We start from the raw sequence: 23,345 nt of genomic DNA, 5'->3' as shown, positions 1-23,345 counted from the left end.
CATAAAATTATTTTTAGTCATTTATTTGTGATAAAATTGACATTTTTAATAAAGCCAAAAGTCATTTAGAGCTAGGTAAATTAATCTCATTTAGAAAGCTTTGCAGTATAGCATGTTGTTTTAATAACTAAATGTTGTGAAAATAATAAAAATACTCCATTTTCACAATAGCATATTCATTTTTTTACATTTTAACATGTAAACTACACCTCAAGGATACAAGCAGAATCCAAACTGGAACCAATTAGAGGAAAACCCAGTAGTTTCATCAAATAAATTGTAAGAAAACAAAATTCTAGAAAGAAGATTGGAGATGAAAGGAAACTTGTAATATTGTCCTCAGGGTGAGGATATTTGTACTCCACTTGCCTAATCTCATTTTTAGCTCTGAGGAGCTGAATAACTTAGGCTCAGTCAGTTCCCTGTCTTGTGAGTCTTGATTTTTCCTTTCTATTTGTTAAATTATGCGGTTAGACCGTGTGATTTCTAAGGTCATGTCCAACTCTGGAATTCTGAAAGTGTTAGTAATAAGAATAGAATCAGATGAGGGGTTGGTGTATGATGCCTGAGGATGGATCACATTTGTCTGCTGGAAAATGCATACTTTCCATGTTAGGTCATCCCACTCTAGCTTTTTCCAATGTGTAAACCACCTTCTAGGGCTCTGCTCATAGCGGTTACATAGCACAGTGTGTAAGGCTCTAGAATCAGATGGCCTGTCACCAGGAATGTGACTGTGAGCAGTTATGTACCTTCATTTTCTAATCTGCAAAATAAAGAGGTATGTGGAGATTAAATGAGATGATGTATGTAAAGTATTAGAACACACACAATCACATATGAAAAAGAGAGGCTTAAAAAGATAAGATCAAGTTGTAATGTGTGGCTCATATTTAGATCTCAGTTCAAATAAACAAACTTAAAAAATATTCATTATATGTCTGATACAATTTTAAATTTGAGTACTGCCTGGGTATTCAGTGATATTGAGGCATTAATATTTTTAAGACATTTTGTGGTATTCTGGCTACGTTAAAAAAAGAGAGAGATGTTAAAAGAGAGAGAAAGAGAGAGAGAGAGAGAGAGAGAGAGAGAGAGAGAGAGAGAGAGAATGAGCATGCCCTTAGTCTGTTAGAGATATATTCTGAAATGTTTAAATATAAAATGAAAAAACAAAAAGTCAATTTTGAAAGTAAATGCCCTGGGGTAAATTCATATAAATTGTTTTGTTGGTGGCCTCTGTCTAACTCTCCAGACTTATTTCTTACAACACTCCAGTCCCAGCTGCTCGAAACTCCTTTTGGTTCACTGAGTGTGCATTCATCCCTGTGCCGTGGCTGCATTCCTTGCGTGGGAGCCTTTCTCCATCTCTGTCTTCCATCTGGCTTCCATTTGTCCTTCAATATCCAGTCTGATGGCCCGTCCTCTGAGAATACTATCCTGACAGCCCCAGGCTGGGTTAAGTACCCCTCCACTACATACCACCCCCACTACACACCACTGACATCAGTTGCTATGCTGTGTTGTAACTATTCCTTTTCCTGTTTCCTCCAGTGGACTGTGAGTGTTTTGAGATCAGTGATTGTGTACTTTATCTCAAAGCCTAAGAATTAGAGACAGTGAATGATTTCTAGAAAGATGGTGTATAAAAGGCTGGACTAAGACAGTAGTGGTAGGAATGGAGAGTAGGTGCAAGATTTAAGAGACTGAAACAGAAGAGACAGAATTTGCAGCCTGACTGGATTTGGGGAGATGAGGGCGGGGAGGAGCCAAGGTGATCCCGAGGCTTCTGACGTGGAAGGCTTGGCTAAGGTGCAGAATATGAGACTCCACAGGCTTACAGAAAGGCGGTGATACGTTTTCATGGACACAGTAAGTTTGAAATTTATTACACATATAACATGACTCTGAAAAAATATGGTGTTTAGTCACAAAAAATACAGCACAATTTAGTCCAAAATAATCACTGAATTTAAAGCCAAGAGTCCTATGTCCTAGTTCTAGCTCTGCCAGTTAATAACTTTATGACTTTGAGCAAGTCACCTAACCTCTCTAAGCCAATTTTTTTTTCTCCCCCCAAAAATGCTTGGTCCATCAGCCTTTGAGTTTTAGGCCAAATACTCTTCCACCACACACTCCGGAGTGGTTGTCCAATGGGTATAAGGTTCACTTGTACGAGATGAGTAAGTTCCAGAAACTGGTGCACAATACCTTACAGGTAACAGTAAGGTATTGTGCACCTAAAAATACCTTCCTTAAGAGGGTAGATCTCATGTTAAATATTCTTACTACCAAAAACAATCTTTAAATGACCAAGGGACACAGGAACTTTTGGAGGTAATGGATACAATTATTACCTTGATTGTGGTGATAGTAACACGAGTGTATGTCTGAACTCACAAAATTGTGTACATTAATTACGTGCAGTTTTCTTGTATACCAATTTTATTTCAGTAAAGCCCAGGGGAAATGCTTGATAATACATTCTCCACCTCCCTGTTAAAGTAGCTATTAAAGTAGCATCAGTAGTAGGTGATGATTTGCATACAAGAAAAAACAGAAGAAATGAAAATTTGAAATTGGATCGAAAAAGTAAATGAATCATTATTATATGTATCTGGTTTTAATTTAGAATTGATAAGAAAGAGAGGGTAAAGTGGGGCCTGCCAACGTTTTAAGATAGGCTAGGAGGACTGAACGTGGCCAATAAAAGCTTTAAGCGGCTTTTCTAAATAAAAGGATTTGTTAACGTTGTCTGGAATATATCCGCTACAGATAAGAAGCCAGCTCTATCAGGAAGAAGAGCACCATAGCTCTGAGCAGGAAAGAATGAGGAATGAAATCTCTGACCTAACAGAGGAGCTTCATCAGAAGGAGATCACTATAGCAACTATCATGAAGAAAGCTGCCTTTCTGGAGAGACAGTTAAAAATGGAGTTAGAAATAAAAGAAAAAATGTTAGCAAAACAACAGGTATGCCAGCGAGCAGGACAGCACCTGTCGCGGTCACTCTCCTGCTCCGTGCAGACAGTAGCCTTCATCATCAACTCATAAGAGCATTGCATTTCTTGGTGTTACTTCTGAGACTAGCATCACAGAAACGCTTTGTGGAGTCACACAAAACCTTTATAGGAAAATGCAAAGTGTCATCAAAAAAGAACCAGGGAAATAAGTGACAGTGCAAAATGATCTCATTCAATCTCATCTTAACATATTCTTGTGACCCATAGTTTGCTCACCTCCCACAGTATGCTCTAGTCAAAGGTTTCCTCCTGAATTTGAATTCCTCCCTTTTATTAACATTTTTGTCTGTTTAAAACACCTCTATTCTAGTCTTTCCTGGATACCTCCCTTCCCCATTTTATATATTTATTTTAGGGTTTTAAAAAAACAGATGTTGAAACATTTACTGAACATTGACTCAATGCACAGCATGGTTCAAAGCAGCAATTATAACATTCTACTGTTAAAACACTGCAAGTCCCTTGTAAGCCCTCCTTCCCTCGCTTGCTCGCTCCCTCCGTCCCTCCCTTCCTATTTATTTTGAAATTCCCTTATCCTTTATTCATCATCAAATTGAAACCCCAAATCTAGAGGATTTGAGAGCACTATTCAATAACTTTCTAAGCATTTGAGGGTCACCTTCAGAAATAACATGGCTATTTAAATCCTGTTTATTAGAAACACAAGAAAAGGATCAGCCTTTGCCCAATTATATGCCTTAAACTGTGGTTAATTTGTGCAATACACAAGAAAATAGCATAGATGGGATAGTAGCATTGCTTGTATCTGTACAGGAAAGGATATTTTACACATGTTAACAGCGATCTGGGGTAGTTGGATTATGAATTTTTATTTTCACCTTTATATTCTTATATATTTTCAGATTTTTGTCAAGGAGAATATATTTAGTAATTTACAAAAGTAAGTCTTTTTAAGGGAAGCGTTTATATAAAAATGAGCCTAGATAAATAAAAGGGCAGATACTATGTCAGAGTACTGTCAAGTACAAGAAATCAGGGGGAAAAATAAATTAGGAGACGAAACGAAGGAATCACCAAAAAAAAAAGGAAATTTGGCAGAAATAACAGAAAGAACAAAATTAAACACGAAAGTAATATTTGCATATTGTAAAATATTAACTAAGTAGTGAAGAAATTTAATGGACAGTTATTCAAACATGTTTTCAAAATTGTGATTTTTCTGGTGATAATTAGCATACAATAGAAAATAGAAGTGAGAAAAGGAATTTAGGAATTGGATAGAAAAAAGTAAATGAATCATTATTGTATCTGTTTTTAGTTTAGCACTGATCAGAAAAGTGTGGCCTACCAAAAACAGGAGAACTAAATGAGACTACCTGATTAATGATAGTCATGCCTAAGAAGTATTTCCCTTCACTACACTTAGAAAATCTTTAATTAACCAAATAAATTTAATTATAATAGAATTGTGAGCTTTTATTATGAATTTTACATTCACTTTTATCTATTACTAATCTCCTTTCAGGTCTCAGATATGAGATACAAAGCTGTCAGAACTGAAAACACACATCTAAAAGGAATGATGGGAGATTTAGACCCCGCACGGTACATGGTAATATGCTGAAATAATTCAGTAAATTGAACAGATTACTTAGTTGGTCAGAATTTACCCAGATGTTCTTTACTGAGCACTTCCTACCGGGTGGCAAATTATCTTGCACATGGATAGAACTTACTTTTATCTTCAGGTTAAACATTTGAATTTCTGGTTTTCTCCCATGTTCTTGTCTTGTATTGGGCTCAGTTCTGATCAGTTCCTCACACATGCTGCTTCCTTGTTTTGCTCTTGCTGTTGCCTCTGAAATCTTACTTATTACGTGGCCTGACTCACGTGTCAACCTTTCCCTTCATGAAGCCGCCGCTGAAACTCCAGAGTGAATTGTTCCATCCATACTCGGTTTGTATTTTAATCTGACTTGTTTTGTAGCGTCTTACTTCCTCACCGGATGGTGAACAGGGGCCATGTCTTATTAATGTTTGTATCACCAGCACCTCACAGCATCAGGGGTATAGTAAATATTCAGTGAATGTTGGCTGAATAAAAAGATTGATAAATAAATGAATGGCTGAGGATTGACCTTGTGGTTTTAACAAACCAGTGTCTCCACAGGTTTATATAAGGCAACATAAATGGGCTCGATGCCTTTCAACTGTTAAATGTAACATTTGAGGGTTGGTTTTTAATGTGTAAATATGAGAACATTTATTTATTGAACTAATGAAATACCATTGTTACTTGTTTACTGTTTATTTGCTCTGAGAGAAAATTCTGAAATAAAATAATTTTTCACCGTTCAGGAAATGGAGAGGATAAGAATATGGTAATTGCTTAATCTGGCCTCAGTTTCCTCAGCTGTGAAGTAAATAAGGAGGTTGGTTTCGGCATTCCCGATGGTCCCTTCTTAAGCCATGATATGTATTTCTGCAATAGGATGTGCTTGTTCCCATGAGAGTCCACATTCTAGCATCTAAGAGTAAAAGCATTCTGGAAGAATTCTGCCTTCTTCTTTGGGCCTGGTTATGTCCTATGACTGGAGTACTACAGATGGATAAATAGTAAAGTATACATGGTTTTCCTGTCTGTTACATAAAATCTGGCTGACATCTAGGACTTTGATTTCCAAACACTGGACACACAGAAAGTTAAATTGGATCCTGCCCCCATGAATATCCTTTTTTTCTCTCACAAAATGGTTTTATGTTATTTTTTTAAAAGTCTATCTGAATGTTTTTAGGTGTGTATTCTGTGTCATCACAGCCCCCACTGACCCTGCTTCACTTTGAGTCTTGAAGGCATTTGGCTTTATTCATTTATTTGTGTTTGTTTTTTCAAGAAATAAAACACATAAGATGTGTAAAGAAGAAACTAAGTAACCCTACTTTGGACTCCAGGCTTGCTTTGGACTCCAGAGAATCCAGCACTAACACACTAGTGTGTAGCATCCTACAACTTTTCCTTTGTTCGTGCATACATATACAGGGGATGAGCTGAGTGTTCTTTTACAGAAATAAATGCATACTATATACTTTATTTATATACTTTAGAAGTATTTATATACTTCTAAACTGCCTTTGACTATATATCATGGACATTTCTACAAGGAGATAGAAAAACATCTTTATTTTTCCTAATTTCTTAGGAAAAACTACATATGTATGTAAAATATATATAATTTTTAATAAATTTAATCATAACTTACATATTCATGATTTTAGTAGTCACTTCTTTTCTTGCTTCTCCCCTTCTCCTTTCCTCCATTTCTCTATGCCCCCTCATACCCTATCTACCAGATAACACATGTTAACTATTCAGTATGTATCAGTTTGTACTTTTTCATATCTATGAATTCATATATGTATGAATATATATACATATACATATAAACATACGTACACATATGTGTATGTAGTCATATACCTATTTAGGGGTTTTAACTTTTTTTAAAATTTAGATTACATTACACACACTTCTCCTGTTCTTGTTCACGCAACAATATCCTTTGCAGATCCTTACAAGTCAGCTGGTTTAGGTCTGTTTCATTCCATATAATGGATTAATAATATCCCATGATGTGACTGTATCAAAATTTATTCAACTATTTTTCAGAATTAATTTATTCATAATTAATTCAACTCTGTTTCTAGACTTTTACATAAATAAACAATACTGTAAAGTATATCTTAATATATGTATTTTGGAATAACTTCCTAAGAATGGAATTGCTGATTCAAAGGATGTGTATGTTTTAATTTTAAAACATTTGCTGTCAAATCATATTTCTACCTTTTTCTTTCATGCTTATTAGCAATACATGTCATTGCTTTTAAATTTTTGTCAGTCCGATGGGTGTAAAGTGATTTCTCAGTAGTACTTTAATTTGCATTTCCCTGACTACAGTGAGCATTTTTTGTATATTTATTTGGCAATGTATTATGAATTAGTTATAGTCTCTGCTCATTCTTCTGTTGAGCTGTCTTTTTCTTGTCAATTTATAACAGCACTTTTCTGAATTTGCTGCTTGTGATTTTATTTACGATACCTTTTGCCATACAAAGAGTTTTAAACTTTTGTCAAACATGTATATCTTTTTGTTTATAGCTCCTGAATTTCCTTCCTTGAATAACAAGGTTCTTCTAACTTCTAGACAATATATATAGTTTTCAGAGCTTCTTCGAAGATTTTCATGTTTTTCTTCTAAGTCTTTAATTCCTTCAATCGTAATTTTGCATGTGATAGAAAACAGGAACTCAATTTAAATTTTTATTTGAATGTGAAGCTCAATATATCCAGTTTCTCCTGGTAATTTCCTGTTGGATTCTATTTGGAATTGAATTAAGTTTATATATTAATTTTGAAAGAATTGGTATTTCTATGATAATATATTTTCCCATCCAAAAATATGACATGGCTTTCCATTTCTTCATGTGTTATTTTATGCTTTTTAATAAGATCTTACAATTTTCTTTGTATAGATTCTATGCCTTTCTTTTTAAATTTATTCTCAAGTATTTTATAATTCTTGTCACTGTTGTAAGTGTATAGTTTTTCTTTATCTATATGTAAGAACTTATTGCTAATATACAGAGGGTGCCAAAAAACTGTATATACATTTTAAGAAAGGAAAAAACTATTAAAAATGTAATATTCAAGATATACCAATAACAAAAGATGAATACAAGTTTGACTTCTGCAATTACAAGAGGTGCTCAAAGTGGTTACCATCAGCGTCCAGACACTTCTGATTCCGGCAAACTATTGCTTGAGCAACATTGACCAAAGTGTCCACTTGTATACATTTTTTTGGCACCCCTGGTAGAAAAAAAGCCAAATTATTTTTAATTCTAGTAGGCATTTTACTAGAGGTTCTTGTTGTTTTGAGATATACAACAGTATCAACAAAGACAGTTGTATCTCTTCTTTTCTACTGTTCATATCATTTATGTTTGTCATACCGTATTTGCTAAAACCTCCAAGACAATGTTAAATAATAATGATTGCTGACAAATTCGTCTAATTCCTGATTTTAGATGAAATTGTTTTAAAGAGTTTTAGGATAATATTTGTTCTTGATTTATGGTCTTTATTATATCTTTCTATCCCTAATTTGTTTTAAATCCTGTTTAGGATAATATTTGTTCTTGATTTATGGTCTTTAGTATATCTTTCTATCCCTAATTTATTTAGAGTTAAGATTTGCTGCTGGATTTTATTAAATGCCTTTTCAGTGTATATGACATCATGTGGTTTTTGTTTATTAATTTGTTGAGATGTAATAGACTGTATTTGGCAGATTTCCTAATATTGACCCACCTCTGAATTCCTGGAATAAACCTTCTTGGTCATGTTATTCAGGAGCTAAGGTTGCCATAATCAAGTACCACAAACTGAGTGGCTTCGAACAACAAAAACTTAATGGACAGTTCTGGAAGCTAGAAGTTCTAAATCAAAGTGTCAGTAAGACCATGCTCCTTCTGAAACTTGTAAGGGAGGATTCTTCCTTTCCTCTCTATAGCTTCCAGTGGTTCGCCAGAAATCTTTGGCAATCCTTGGCTTATAAGGGGCATCATTCGTCTTCTGTCTTCACATGGCACTCTCCCTGTATCTCTCTATCTTCATATGGTTGTCTTCTTCCCGTTCTGTCATATCATCTTCCCTCCGCATGTGTCTGTCTCTGTGTCCAAATTTTCCTTTTTTAATAGAACACCTGTCATATTGGATTGGGACTTACCCCAATGACATCATTTTTACTTGATTACCTCTGTAAAGATCCTGTTTCCAAATAAGGTCACATTTTGAGGTACTAGAGGTTAGGACTTCAACATATCTTTTGGGGCGGCAGGGAGACAAAATTCAACTTGTAACAGTTATCTAATATTGTTGATATATTTACTGGATTCTTTGTGATATTTTATTTAGAAATTAAGATCTCTATGTATAAATGAGATTTGTATATTTTCCTTTGTTTAGAGTTCACAATCTATTATCTCATTTATCCATTTCAATTTGTTTCCTTATCAAAGGTAGTAATATCCTACCATTGTATTCATTTCTTCTATATTTTGTGTTTATGTTCCTTTCTTATTCCTAAATTTGTATAACTTAGCTGCCTATTTCTCTCTTTTTAAGTCTGGCACATGGGGGGATTATTTATTTTATTAGTATTTAAAAGTGTTGGCTTTTAGATGTGTTCATCTAGATTAGCTTTTATCTCCTCCATGAATTCGTCTCCATCTACTGTAGGCCCCATTTATTTCTCCTTTCTTTGACTTTCTTTAGTACTGTTAGTTACAAAAATTCAGCACTAAGTTTTGAATTGTCTTCTTTTATTTTTTTTTTAATTTTTAGTAGACTCGTTATTTAGCATTCAATTTAAAGAGTTCCTGAAGAAAACTCATTTGTTATGTGTTAAATTAATTACATAGTTAGATAATTAGATAGTTAATTCTTTCTGAAATAATTGGAATCAGTAAGTAAATATATAATTAAATAATTGGTGCTGAAATTCCACCTCAGGCAAAAAGAAACAAAATGTTTACATCGTTATTTTCAGGTCTTCTAAAATACGTGGTATTTGGATAGTATTAAAATAACTATTTTTTTCCTTTCTAGACAAGTAATACTGATCTTAAGGTAGGTCATTTCTAAATAACTAGAGTTTTGAGAACTTTTCTGCTTGACAGTGAAGTTCCCTGCTAATTTATATGGAGGGAAAGAAAATTTTTAAAGGCACCCACCAGTGGCAGGAATAGCAGCCCTACACTCAGTCATTACCCAGTGCGTGCTTGGGGCTATGGCAGCTCCCATTTTCCTCTGGAGAATGTGCTGATGGGAATAACCACCTGGTATGTTAGTTTTCCTCAGGTCTCACTGAGATTCTTAGAATAGTAACAGAACTAGTAAGAGGTTCTTAGCTCTGAAAAAGATGTTTTCCTTGGATTTGTGCAAAAACTTGACTGCATGGAGAAAAGTGAGGGATTTAGCTTTATTTTGCTCCTGGGAGCTAACAAAGAATCAAGTTTATCATAGTTTTTGTGATTCCATATTTACTTAGAACTGTAATTGTATTTATTAATTTTCTTTCATTTAAGGAAGGTGTCATAAAATCAGATTTAATCAGAGCTCAGAATTTATGGTAATTTTAAAGACTAATTTGCCTTTCACTATCCATAAAGTTTGCTAAATAATAGCATAATAAATTAGTACCCTCTCAAGTATCTAAAATATTCCTTTACATACTGAAAACAGCCTACTAACCATAAAACATGATTAAAGCCAGTCCTTCTGTAGAAATACTTTGTTGGCCTACCTATAATTGTTGAGTATAAATGAATTTAAAAGAAGTGCAAATATAAAATACTGTTATTCAGACATTTCATTAATTCAACTGGCTTCATGCTAGTGTGTCCCAGTAAACAGGCACCAGGAGGTTTTGCCATTTCAAGAATAAAGAAATGGATTAAAACAATGGAACCCTAAAGTTTTGAAGAAAATTGAGATAATGGACCTATAAAATAACCTATCAGAAATAGAGGTAGAATTTAATCGATGTCTATTTTCAATAACCATATAGTAGAGGATATACTCCTGAAGTTGCTAGAAAAGTATTTTTAAAAAAAACTTGAAAAGAGAGAGCCAAAAAAATATTGTTGTCAAGGAAAATGGAATATGTTTTTAAATATAAATTATGTAACTACATTAGCTGTGTAATTCTTCCAGGTCATGCTCGCAACACTGACTTAATTATGGTATATTTAGAAAATTGTGGGATTTTTTTTTAATCATTACTATCATTCTTAATTACTTCAACACTTGGTCAAAAATTCACAGGTAAAATCTAATTTTATAGGAAAAAGCTTGAATAAAATTGTAATTGAGCAGCAAACCATCAGGAATTATATATTTTGATTAGTAGATATCTTTTTAGGAGTAAAATTTTGACTCTTTTCCATGACCTTTTTCAACCATGTCTTTTCCTCATGTAGGGAAAAATTTTTATAAGACTCTTCTTCCTCCTTTATATGTATCACAAGTCAGCTCTGATTTTAGAATCAACCATCCTTTCTCTTTTATAGCACACTATAGATTACTCTTTTATCTGCTCTGGTATATCTCAGCTGAGCAAATGCTGAGACATACTAAAGGCTTAACAAGCAGAGAAATACCTCCAATGGACCTTTTCCAAAGGCACCTTAGTCAATAGACACATCAGCATCTAATCCTTCCTGTATTGTTTTGGGGGAGTTCGCCCTCCTGGAGCATTTCCTTTCATTCAAAAGTGAGACCTTTTTAAAGACTTACAGACTTCTATAGTACATTAGGCAGTGAACAGAAAATGTAGGAAAAATGCTTGTCCTTTGAAACAAAAGGCAAAACCAACAGGTAACCATTTTTAATGCCTAAAATATATTGAATTTTAATGCCTAATATGTAGTGCCATAGAAATGTCACTCAAAGCCTTAAATTTAGGAACTTCAAAATGAAAGTTCTAAGCCATACTCTTCTATAGTCTTACAGGCTTTTAACCATAGAAATTTGGAGCTTCAAAATAAATATTTCATCTATGGTATGCTTTTTGTGCTAAAATACTACCCTTCTGACAGCATAGAACTATTGTTTAATCAGCAACTATATAATTCACAGATATTCAAATCATGGGACTAGAAATGACTATGTAGAGTCATAAAAAGCATTTTCATGTGAAAATATATTTTATTTTTAAAGACTTTATGAGAAGAAAAGTTTAGACTCTTCCTAGGAAACTTATTACAGCATTTACTTGAAACAGCATCAGAAATCTTGTTTCTTGCTCTAAATCTCTCATTTTGTGATTTAAACATGTTTCTTACTCTCTTCTGAAGACATATTAAAATTGGGGGGCCCAGACCAGATAGTAAAACTTTATCATGAATCTACATTGCTCAAAACTATGTGGTATTGGCACAATCTCAACTCTTAGATCATTGGTATAGAATGGTCCAGAATCAGACTCCAGTCTATGTGGATTTAGCATATATTTGGTAACATCACCCAACAGTGGGGAATCAACATATGATTTTCTATTATTTTAATCAGAAAAAAATTCTTTCAGATTGAAATGTATGTAGGTTCCATTATTAATCAACACTAGAAGGCATATCCTATAAACACAAGAACTCTCAACTCCAGCCAATTTGTTCTAGATACAGCGAATGCTAATGAGTGAATCTTCTCTGTATTGGAACATGGGCAATAGTGTATGCATTACTTTTATTGCGATGCATTCAGTGGCAGCCGTCACTGAGTATCTGTCATGAGGAGGTGAGGGTGGAAAAGGGCATTTGGGAGGTTCACAAGAATAGAGCCACATCACTTGACTCAAATGAAAGGGCCAACGTACAGGTCCAAATGCACAGAAAATGCACATCACTTATAAGGAACAATTTTTTTCAGTGATGGTTTATTTTATTCTGTAGAATATGAACTTCACTAACAGGGAACATTCAAGGCATACATCTATTAACAAATTGGAATATGAGAATGAAAGGCTCCGAAATGATCTTGCAAAACTTCATGCCAATGGAAAATCAGCATGGGCTAATCAAAACACCTATGAAGAAATGGGACAGTACGCCTATGAAAGCCAAATGAAAATGGAAAAAAATGAAGATAGGTATGCTGACTCCATTATATAAGGATATAAATGGATAAACATTTAATTAAAATTTATTTTAAATAATTCAAAATTGTAATTTTATATCCTTTCTCTTCAGTTTAAATTTTACTTTATAGTGATAATGTAGTAGATACATTGCTTTATATGAAATTCTGTGTTGTCACTAAGCTTTTAAAATATAACAGTGAAATGGGTTGAGTGTTATAGAGAATTTTAATCGCTTCAGACCCTTCTTATTAGCTGATGTGGCATACAAAATACACAACTAAGTAATCTTATTTTTTGTGTCATAGAAATAGAAAAATTTGATTTTACTATGCTATGTATATTGTTCAAAAAAATAGAAAATATAGGCATTTCATGCTCACTTCTGACTTAACATCAAAAATCTGTACACTTTATACTGATATTCCAGCAGTGGCAACAAACTATTGGTTAATTCATAAGGAAAGGATCTATGAATGTGTAAGAGGTTTTCTCTGAGTGAAGAGAAGCATATGGGAAATCCATATCTACTGTCCACATTATCCCCATGCTCTTTAAAATGCCTTAGTTCAAAATTTAAGTAAACATATCAACCATAAAATTAGACTAATTTATTCAATTTTAATATTTATGAGTCAAAACTGTCTCTGGAGGTTTTTCACTGTTTTCGTGAACTTGGAAAATGATCAGTAAAACAAACAAGTTTCTTTTCTACAGGATCGCTCAGTGTTAATATGCTAATGTACATTCTGAGTTACCAAGAAGGGGGATAGTGTGTAACCTTCCCCAAACTTACTAGGTATCAGATTTATTAACATTCCATGTTACTGAAAAATATGAATTAATAGATCCAGACCCAACTTCAATACAACTTTTGCTTAGAAGCTCATAATACTTAGCATGAAAACCTTACATACTGTTTTCATATAAAATAATTAATTTTTACAACCTTGGGAAATTTACTTAACCTTTGTAACTCTCAACATCCCATCTGACAAACAGGGATAATAATTATAAGGTTTTTGTGAGGATAATAGGAGAAAACATATAGTTCCATGTAAAACATATAGTAGTTCCATCAATGTTAGCCATTATTATTGATATGACTACTAATTATTAGTATTTATAATAATATTAATACTCCGACAACTCACAGTGTCTAAAAAGTATGTTTTGGTGGATAGACAAATGTCTGAATCTGACATTTCCTCAAAGATAGTCCGGTAGGAGAGGAGTGATGCCAGGCTTATCTTTGTAACTAAGCATGCCCAGTTCTACAGGTACATAAATCCATAAATCTGTGGGACGTATTAAAAAAAATATGCCTGTTCAACATTCTTGTGGGTGTAGTACAGCTTTCTTCTACTTTCACTACCTCAGCCCTGTATGTATTAGAAGGATATATCTTAATCCGATGCAAGAAACAGCAACCACTCAAAAATACTAAATTAATAACCCCTCTTCAAGTGGTTAAAGAAGAAAATGAGAGAAGACTAGCTGCTACCTCCAAAAAACACCAGTGGAGGGGTGGGGGAAGCAGTACTACCAATGCTGTGAGGGAGGAAGGAAGTGGTCATTGAGAAAGTCATGGGCCAGTTCTCTGGTGAACATGCCCATGCTGACTGGCCAGTATAACTGAAAATCTGTCTAAAGGGGTCTAATCTCGATTTTGGTGTAAGAATATATCAGGAGTGCCAAAAAAATGCATACAAGTGGACACTTTGCTCAACGTGGCTCAAGCAGTAGTTCGCTGTAATCAAAGGTGTCTGGACACTTTGAGCACCTCTTGTAATTGCAAAAGTCAAAAGTGACTTGTATTCCTCTTTTGTTAACAATATATACTGAATATTACAATTTTAATAGTTTTTTTTGTTTTTCCTTTCTTAAAATGTGTATACATTTTTTTGGCACCCTCTGTCTTTTCTAATATAGAATAAACCCTTTACATACTGCTTCCCTACTCTATGGATTCATTTCTCTATGGGTCAAATCACAACTCCATGTCTATAGTTTTCTCATTGTAGGATGAAAGCAGGCGCCTAAATCCAGGGTCTTGTTACATATGCTAGTCCCTGGTCTGTATAGAGCACATTGTACAGAACATTGTTTCCTATTCTTGCTTGTTGGAAATAACTGTGAAAGCCTTAGACGAAGGTACCAGGTGTTCTTATTTAAATAAAAAGGCCGTTATTCTGCCTTTTATTATTTTTAAAAGGTATTTTATTGTTTGTATTGCCTCCCTTTTTCTCTTTGTTGGGCAGTACAGAATGTGGTAAAAGTACCTAACAAAAACAAGGCAGTAGGGGACAGAGAAAGCGGCATACCAGGTAAAGTGCTCAGCAGGAGATTACCTTAATAAGCAGTTTGGACTACTATTCCTGCTGCAAAGCCTGTGTCCTGCCAGTCTCGTTTGTTGCGAGTTTCATTAAATTTGTTTTAATACCTTGTCTGATTTCAGTGTTCTCCAGTGACCTGGTTTTTAAAAGAAACAGCATTTCAAATGTTCCGAATAAATTATTACCATGTAAAACCCACTGTGGAGAAGGAGTTGTTGAGATGCAAGGACACTGATCTCACCAGTAGAAAACTGTAAAGCACATATCTATTAAATATAGCCAGTGAAACACGAAATATTCTTTCTTTTCCCTCACAGCACAGCTCAGCAAAGTCAAACAGTAAAAGCAACATATATATATGTATATATATGTATATGTACATATATTTAGACAAAAATATGAAAATGCAGGAGTTATATTTACATATATCAATGGTGAATGCAAAAAGGTCTTATTAAACTATTTGAGAAAGGAAAAAAGCTCTTAGGTAAAAGTATATAAAGATAATGTTCCACAAAATTGTAAAGTCTGTAGTCTAATTTTTAGCCACTTCTTTCTTTTAACTAAGGAAGATTTGTATAATACATTGTTAAAATAGTATTTTATCTATTCAGAAGCAACTCAGTTTTTGTTGTTTTGCACTCCTGTTTGAAGTGATAAGAAACTCTTCATGGTCACCCACTTAAAATGTGAAGCATTTTAGGATATTCCAAAGGATTTGCTTTCCATTAAAAGAGTTATTCAGCACTTAAAAAAAATTATGAATGAGATGTAATTGAATTTGATGAAGATTTACTGAATATTTTTATAGTTTTGTAAAGTTAGAGTTTTGAAATTTAGGATAATTTACAAGCTAATTTGGAGTAGTGTATCCAGAGCTATTAATATACAACCAATTTTAATGACAAGCAATTGTGTAATAAATGGAGTTTTATCTCTATTTAAGATACATACTTAAAAGTGAATTTATGGTTTTAAAAGTCATATCATGTACTGGAAAGATTTTAGTAATCACAAACATTAATCATTAAAATTGCTCCAAGTCTAGTTAAAAAATTAAGTTTCTAATACTAAAAACCACAACGTCAGCAGGTCTGTCATAACCACTCTTACAATAAACCCTGTCAAGGAATGAATAGTCAGTCATCTAAAAGTGAAAAGTAAGTTGAGAAAGTTTTATACCATGGTGTTACTCACAAGGAGTAAAAAAAAGTAGGCTGAAGAGTCCTAAGCCAGGAAATAATGAGTAGTTCATAGAATAGGGAGCATTACTTAGCGCATTAGAAGATGAGGCTGGAAGCCAGTGAATTAGCATAGTTGTGAAAAGATCCTGTTCCATGCCGAGGACATTATCCTATAGCCCGGGGAAATTTAATGGAGGGCCAGGATTGGATGTACATTCAGACAACTCTGAAAACTGTGCCAAGAGTTCACTCCAGTCTCAGGTGGGTAGAGTTCTCCCCAACAAAGCAATCAGATCCTGCTCTCCTGGCAAAAAGCAGGCAGGAACCTTGGAACAAGTCCTGTGGAAAAGATAACGGAACAGACCAGCTTGCGACGGGGTATTAAAAGCTTTCTGAAATAATTTTTAAGATGGCTTTTAAATTGATATACTTAGCATTTTACGCAAGGTGGTTTTATGAAGTATTTGAATAGCTGTATTCTAGAGAAAGAACTTGTCAGATATAAAGATGATCTAAAGCAAAAGTACTTCATAATGTAGTCTTTCCTTTCAATCTCTACATTTTATTGATCTTACAATAAAAAGAATGTTCCTATATAAATTTTAGTAATTAACACCATAAAACTGTACCTCTACATCCAAAGCAAAATGGATAATTGAGATAATTATTTATATAATTTAGGACAAATAATATTTTCCCTGAAATCTCTACCTAATTGAGATTACAGAGAGATATATATTTCTTGAATCATTTCTGTAATTATCTTACTTTTGTCACTGAGCTTTGAAGAATAGATGGTAGCCTCACTCAAATTAAAAGGTTCAGCTGAAGATTCTATGCAGATGTACTATGCAATTGTTATAATTCTATTTGAATTGTGGGATGTTTCATCTGATTGTGAACATCATAAACTATGTTATTTCAATTTAATTTGCTATTCTGTTTCCATGGTAATTATGGTTTGAGAGAATGCATTCAGAAAAAAAAAGATGTATTTCAAGATAAGTAAAAATGGAACACATGTTGTGTTTGTTTTTATGGACTAATTTACAGATGCCTCACTTAACTTTTATTGCTATTGGTATGCACAGCTTTGAAAACGTTTGCATAATAAGAAGCAAGTCTACATAGTCTTTGGATAAGACCAGAGAAAATAATGTAAATTTTTTGAACTATGAGAAATGAAAATATGAAGGCTTTGAAAAGAGTTAATCAATACCGGTGGAGAGTTTGAATTACTAGGAAAAATAAATAATTTTAAATTGAAGGGATTTTTATGTTTTCATGGTCTTTGATGATTTTGATTAAATTTAAACCCCAGTCTCATGAATTAATACTCCAAAAGATATTTATTTGGTCCCAAACAGCCCATACTGCTAGGACCTTTTTTAAGTAAAATTTTAGGGTAAATTGGTTTGTTTCTTTGGTTTATTATTCATTTATTTAGTCAGCATACCAAAATTTAAAATCTCACTGATATGTTCATCAGTCTCATCTTCTACTCTGTATTTTAGCAGAAACAACAAATTCTGCACTATGCCTTGCATCCAAATTGTGGAGTTCACTTCTCATAACATTTTTTCATACATGAAAACGTTAACAGAAAGATAAAGTTACCTGCTCAAGGTCAACAGAGTGGAGGAGCTTAGGAGATGATGGAAATTCAAAACATGTTATAAACTCTTAGCTCCTAGAGGAATGAGAATTATTATTATACAAAGACTTGATGAAGCATTAAAAAAGAAAAGTATAACTCTGTTAAGAAAGCCAGTGAGGTTAAGTGAAATAGAGAACAGAAAAAAGAGTGTCTATTTAGAACTGTCAAAGGGCAGCATTGTTAGATATTTTGAAATTTTTCTCAAACCGGTTTCATGTTATTTAGTTAATTGGCAGAGATACAAAAGTAAAACACAGAGAGGGAAGCAATGTAAGCAGTCAAGATAGAATATTTTTAACAATTACTGTGCAAAGTTTTCTACTTCATTATTAATCATTCTAAGTCTTTTAAGTGGAGTAGAAATTATTCACCAGGAAAGTCATTTTCAACAAAATACCCAAATAACAAGCCCAAACACTTTTTTGTTGTTTTCTCCAAGTTAGACATCAGAGAAATTAAAATCCTTAGCTACATAAACAAACAGGTGTCCTTGGTATCAGCAGTGACAACCACTTCCTTCTCTTTTAGACTTAGCCAAGATTGTGAGCCAGAGAGAAGTGCAACGCCTCCATTGCCACCTCTGCCATTTCAAACCAAAGAAATGACAAGTCCTTTGATTAGTGATGAAGAAGCATACCCACTGGTGAGTTGTTAGATTTTGTATTTCCTTTAAGGGGTGATTACTCCTACACTGATATGAGGTCAGACAATTAAGTTCGCAAAGTTGTTGCAACTATGTTGCTAACCTTTTTTGATATCAGAGGGGTTATTCATTATGAATTTGTACCAAGTGGACAAACAGTGAACCAAGTTTACTATTTGGAAGTACTGAAAAGGCTGCTTGAAAAAATTAGATGAAAACAACGTGAACTTTTCGCCAACAATTCATGGCTCTTGCATCACAACAACACACCAGCTCACATGGCACTGTGTGTGAGGGAGTTTTTAGCCAGTAAACAAGTAACTGTATTGGAACACCCTTCTGACTCACCTGATCTGGCCCCCAGTGACTTCTTTCTTTACCTGAAGATAAAGGAAATACTGAAAGGAAGATATTTTGTTGACATTCAGAACATCAAGGGTAATATGACAACAGCTCTGATGACCATTCCAGAAAAAGAATTCCAAAATTGCTTTGAATGGTGGACTAGGCGCTGGCATCAGTGCATAGCTTCCCAAGGGGAGTGCTTTGAAGGTGACTGTAGTGATATGCAGCAATGAGGTTTGTAGGGCTTTTTCTAGGATGAGTTCGCAAACTTAATTGTCCAACCTCGTATACTGATGTGTATAGAATTGTTTAAAAAAATGTTGCTCCTTGAATAAGATCCCAAGGTGGGTCTGTGTGTCACTTGGCCGTGCTTCTCTATAGAAGGAAAAGAGATCCATAATGTTTCATGAAGTATTTCAATCAATGGTTATTCACCGATAGTGCAAGCCAGAATTACATTGATGCCCTTTTAAAATGTAAGTGCTTGGGACTCACCCCTGGACATTCCATGAGCCTTCAAGGATCTCTATATTTTAAAGAGCTACAGTGATCTTTTGTGCCTGTTTTTGAAAAACCTTACCCATTGCTCTGATATGCATACAGAAAAATGCGCAAATCAGAACCAGACAGCTTGATGAATTATCACAAAGGGAACACATCAGTGTAACTACCTCTCAGGTAATAGAGTATTCGTGACATTCCAGAAGCTCCTCTCATGTCCCCTTCCAGTCACTCCTTCAACTTGTGCCCAAAGTAACCACTTTTAACATCATAAATTAGTTGTTGCTATTTGTAAATTTTATATAAATGGTATCATATCATATGTTCTTTTGTGTCCTGCTTCTTTTAATCAACACTGTTTATGACATTCATCATCCATATTGTTTTATGTAGCTGTAGTTTATCCATTTTTGTTTCTGTATTGTATTCCATTGTATAGAAACACCACATGCAATGATACTACAATTTATCCATTCTACTATTGACGGACACTTATTTCCTTTTCTGGGGCTATTATAAGTAACGCTGCTAAAAACACTGTATGTGTTTTTTGGTGCACATGTGTATAATTTTCATTGGGCATATAGCTAAGAGTTTGATTGCTAGGTAACAGGATAAGCATAAGGTCAGCTTTAGGAGGTATTGCTAAGCTGCTTTCCTAATTTATTTGAGCCAGTTAACACCCCAATAAGTAATTCATGAGTGTTCTCCTTGTTTTATATTCGTTCCAACACTTGATGTTAATTGACCTTTTTAAATTTAGCTTTATGGTCAGTGTGTAGTAACACCTTATTGTGGTTTTAATTTTTTTATCTGGTGACTAATGACGTTGAGCACCTTTTCATGTTTATTGGCCATTTTGATAGCCTTCACTGCAAAATGTGTTCAGTTTACTTGCCTAAATTTCTACTGGCTTGTCTTTATTCTTATTAATTTGTGGAAGTTCTTTGTATATTCCAGATATAAACCCTTTGTTGATCATATATGTATTGCAAATATCTTCTCCCACTCTTACTTGCCTCTTCACTTAATGGTATCTATTGATGACCACAGTTCCTAATTTTAATACATTCAAACTTATGAATCTTTTCCTTTATGGTTAATATTTTTGGGTGTCCTATTGAAAACTTTTGCCTGTCCCAAAGTAATAAAAATATTATCATATGTTATCTTCTGGAAGCTTTGGCTCTTTACTTTTCATATTTAGATCTACTCCTGGAATTAATTTTTGCTTATGGTGCAAGGTAGGAGTCAGAATCTTTTCTCCCATAGAAATACTCAAATGAACTTGCACATGTACTCCAGTCCTGTAGATTCTTTTGGATTTTCTATATGCAGAATCAACATATGACAGTTTCATTTCCTACTTTCAAATCTTTATACCTTTTTTCCTTTTTCTTCCCTTATTTTATTGATTAGGGCCTCCAGTAAATGTTGAGTAATAAAACTGGTATTGCCAGTATCCATATTGCAAACGGAAAGTTTTCCATTTTTCACCATTGTGTATGACGTTTGCTAAAGACTAGACTAAGTAAGCCAGAAAGATAATAGGTGGATTACTTAAAATCGTGAGGAGTTGCCTGTTTTCAAATGAAAATCATTGGCTCTGCAAATTAGTGGAGTATGTTTTAGGCAAGTTTCTTAGCAATTATGTTGTCCCTGCATTTACAGTTGGACACTATAATATTCATTTTTAGAACTTTTTAATGTCATGGAGCTGTGATGTTTTAGTTCCTTGAGGATTTCATTAGACTGCATTACACTGGTAGAGGGAATTCAGCTTTTGGTGTATCATTTCATTAAGAGTTGCAGTGTTTGACAATATGTCAGGGAGGATGCATGCCTGTAAATATGAAGATTTAAAAAGGCTTTGTGTTCCTCACCTAACTTGTCTTTTTTCTTTCTTTTTGTAGTCTCCCCCAGATATATCCTTCCCTGCTTCTTTGGCTGCACAGCATTTCCTTCTGGAGGAAGAGAAGCGAGCAAAAGAACTTGAAAAACTTCTAAACACACATATTGATGAACTGCAAAGACACACAGAATTTACTCTTAATAAATACACGAAGCTAAAAGAAAATAGACACATATGAGCTTTTACACTTTTTTTGTTTCCCTCACCCCATGAAAAAGAGTTCTGGCAAAATATTTACAAAGCTGATTAATGAAATTGAGAAATTTTGTTCTGTTTTCTTGAGTAAATTATTTCTGTATGACAGCTAGAAAATAGTAAGTATTTTGCTTGATATAGCTGTTTGTATTTCTGCATTAACATAATAAATTGTTCAGCTATAGAGTTATAAAATAAACATAACTTTTCCAAAAGAGATTTTTTTCCAGTCTAAGGAATATTTTGGAATTAAATACGCAGTTTTTACTCCCACTTGAATTGTATACTGAAAACCGATTTCCTCTGTAACAACACAAAATGAGGGCCAGGGAAGTGCTATAATTCCAAAGGTAAACGAATCAAGTGCAGCTCAGTTGTAATAGGTTCGAAAACTCAAGGATTTTTAAAAAAGAAAAGAAAAAAAGTATTTTGAGCTATATAAACATCCTAAAACTTCTTTTAGAAAAAAAAAAAGATCTAGTGTTACCGTTTCATTTTTATCTTTATAATGTTTTAACACATGGAATGTACCGTTTACACAGTTAAAGTGTGCCACAAGTTAATATTCTCCTGTTAGCACTAAGTACTTCATGAACACGGACAAGATAAAGAAAATATAAAGCATTATTATTGTTACATTCTCCTTTGTAATACCTGTTTTTGTTTTTAATACAATAAAGGAATGTAATAAAAGAGTGTACAATAAAGGAACAATAAAATTTTAGTTACAAATATACATGCATGATAATCCCTTATTCTTCCTTTAAAAATGATATTTACATAAAGATTATGAAAAGTCCCTAGTTAGTTTCTCAAGCTAAATCCTACAGCTTTTATGTTTCCTTTATTTTTTTCTTTGTAGAAACTAAACCTAAACATACTGAAAGACAAGTCAAGATGTCTTTAGATAATAAGTGTCATTGTCATGAAAATGCAGAGCCCTGTTCACTGTAGGTGACTTGACCATGTGGATTTGCATAGCTCTTTATCTTTGCAAAAAGCCTCCCCAGTGCATTGTTTATTTCAACTCAAAACAAGCAAGGCTAGGGTCCTTGTTCCCTGAAATCAACCTGTTAAGAAACTTCCCAGAATCATGGTGAACAAGAGAGGCAGAAACGCCTGACTTCTGATTCCTGGCTCCAGCTCTTATTACTTCCCAGGAGCACCTCTTATTAGCAAGCAGCTGGTGAAGAAGGCTGTGTCCACAGAAGCCATGTTTCATGACAAAACCTCAGAGGAGTACAAAGCCTTTATTTAGGGTGGCCCCCAAAAGCCCCAGAGGAGAAAAATAATTTAAAAAATCACAATGCGGGCCGGCCCAGTGCCTCAGGTGGTTGGAGCTCTGTGCTCCTAACGCCTAAGGCTGCCAGTTTGATTCCCACATGGGACAGTTGGCTCTCATCCACAAGGTTGCAGGTTCGACTCCTTGACTCCCACAAGGGATGGTGGGCAGCGCCCCCTGCAACTAAGATTGAACATGGCACCTTGAGCTGAGCTTCCGCTGAGCTCCCAGATGGCTCAGTTGGCTGGAGCGCATCCTCTCAACCACAAGGTTGCCGGTTCGACTCCAACAAGGGATGGTGGGCTGTGCCCCTGCAACTAGCAACAGCAACTGGACCTGGAGCTGAGCTGTGCCCACCACAACTAAGACTGAAAGGAGAACAATTTGAAGCTGAATGGCACCTTCCACAACTAAGATTGAAAGGACAACAACTTGACTTGGAAAAAAATCCTGGAAGTACACGCTGTTCCCCAATAAAGGGGGAAAAAAATCACAATGCCATTAAATTAGTTAGTAATTTCTAGCCTGAACACAAGGAAAATAAAATATTTTCCAGTGTTATCTTTCGAAGATGGGAAGAAAAATATGCTTAGGAAAAGGGACTCCAT

At 34.3% G+C, this 23,345-nt stretch overlaps 1 protein-coding gene across 2 annotated transcripts in view; it reads left to right on the top strand.

The window, feature by feature from the left end:
• DEUP1 (deuterosome assembly protein 1) overlaps positions 1-22,093 on the top strand; it is a 68,972-nt gene extending 46,879 nt beyond the window's left edge. For both annotated transcript variants that reach the window (XM_019737507.2, XM_019737506.2), the window contains 5 exons: positions 2,776-2,973; positions 4,510-4,596; positions 12,498-12,694; positions 18,388-18,502; positions 21,262-22,093. In XM_019737507.2, the coding sequence (XP_019593066.2) occupies positions 2,776-2,973; positions 4,510-4,596; positions 12,498-12,694; positions 18,388-18,502; positions 21,262-21,438 (774 nt within the window). In that variant the 3' untranslated portion in view covers positions 21,439-22,093. The remainder of the gene's footprint in view (positions 1-2,775; positions 2,974-4,509; positions 4,597-12,497; positions 12,695-18,387; positions 18,503-21,261) is intronic.
• The last annotated feature ends 1,252 nt before the right edge of the window (positions 22,094-23,345 follow it).

Source organism: Rhinolophus sinicus, linkage group LG06 (genome assembly GCF_036562045.2).
Source record: "Rhinolophus sinicus isolate RSC01 linkage group LG06, ASM3656204v1, whole genome shotgun sequence".
NCBI lineage: Eukaryota > Metazoa > Chordata > Mammalia > Chiroptera > Rhinolophidae > Rhinolophus > Rhinolophus sinicus.
The sequence above is the reverse complement of the archived record's forward strand: the minus strand, read 5'-3'. Positions and strand labels throughout refer to the sequence as shown.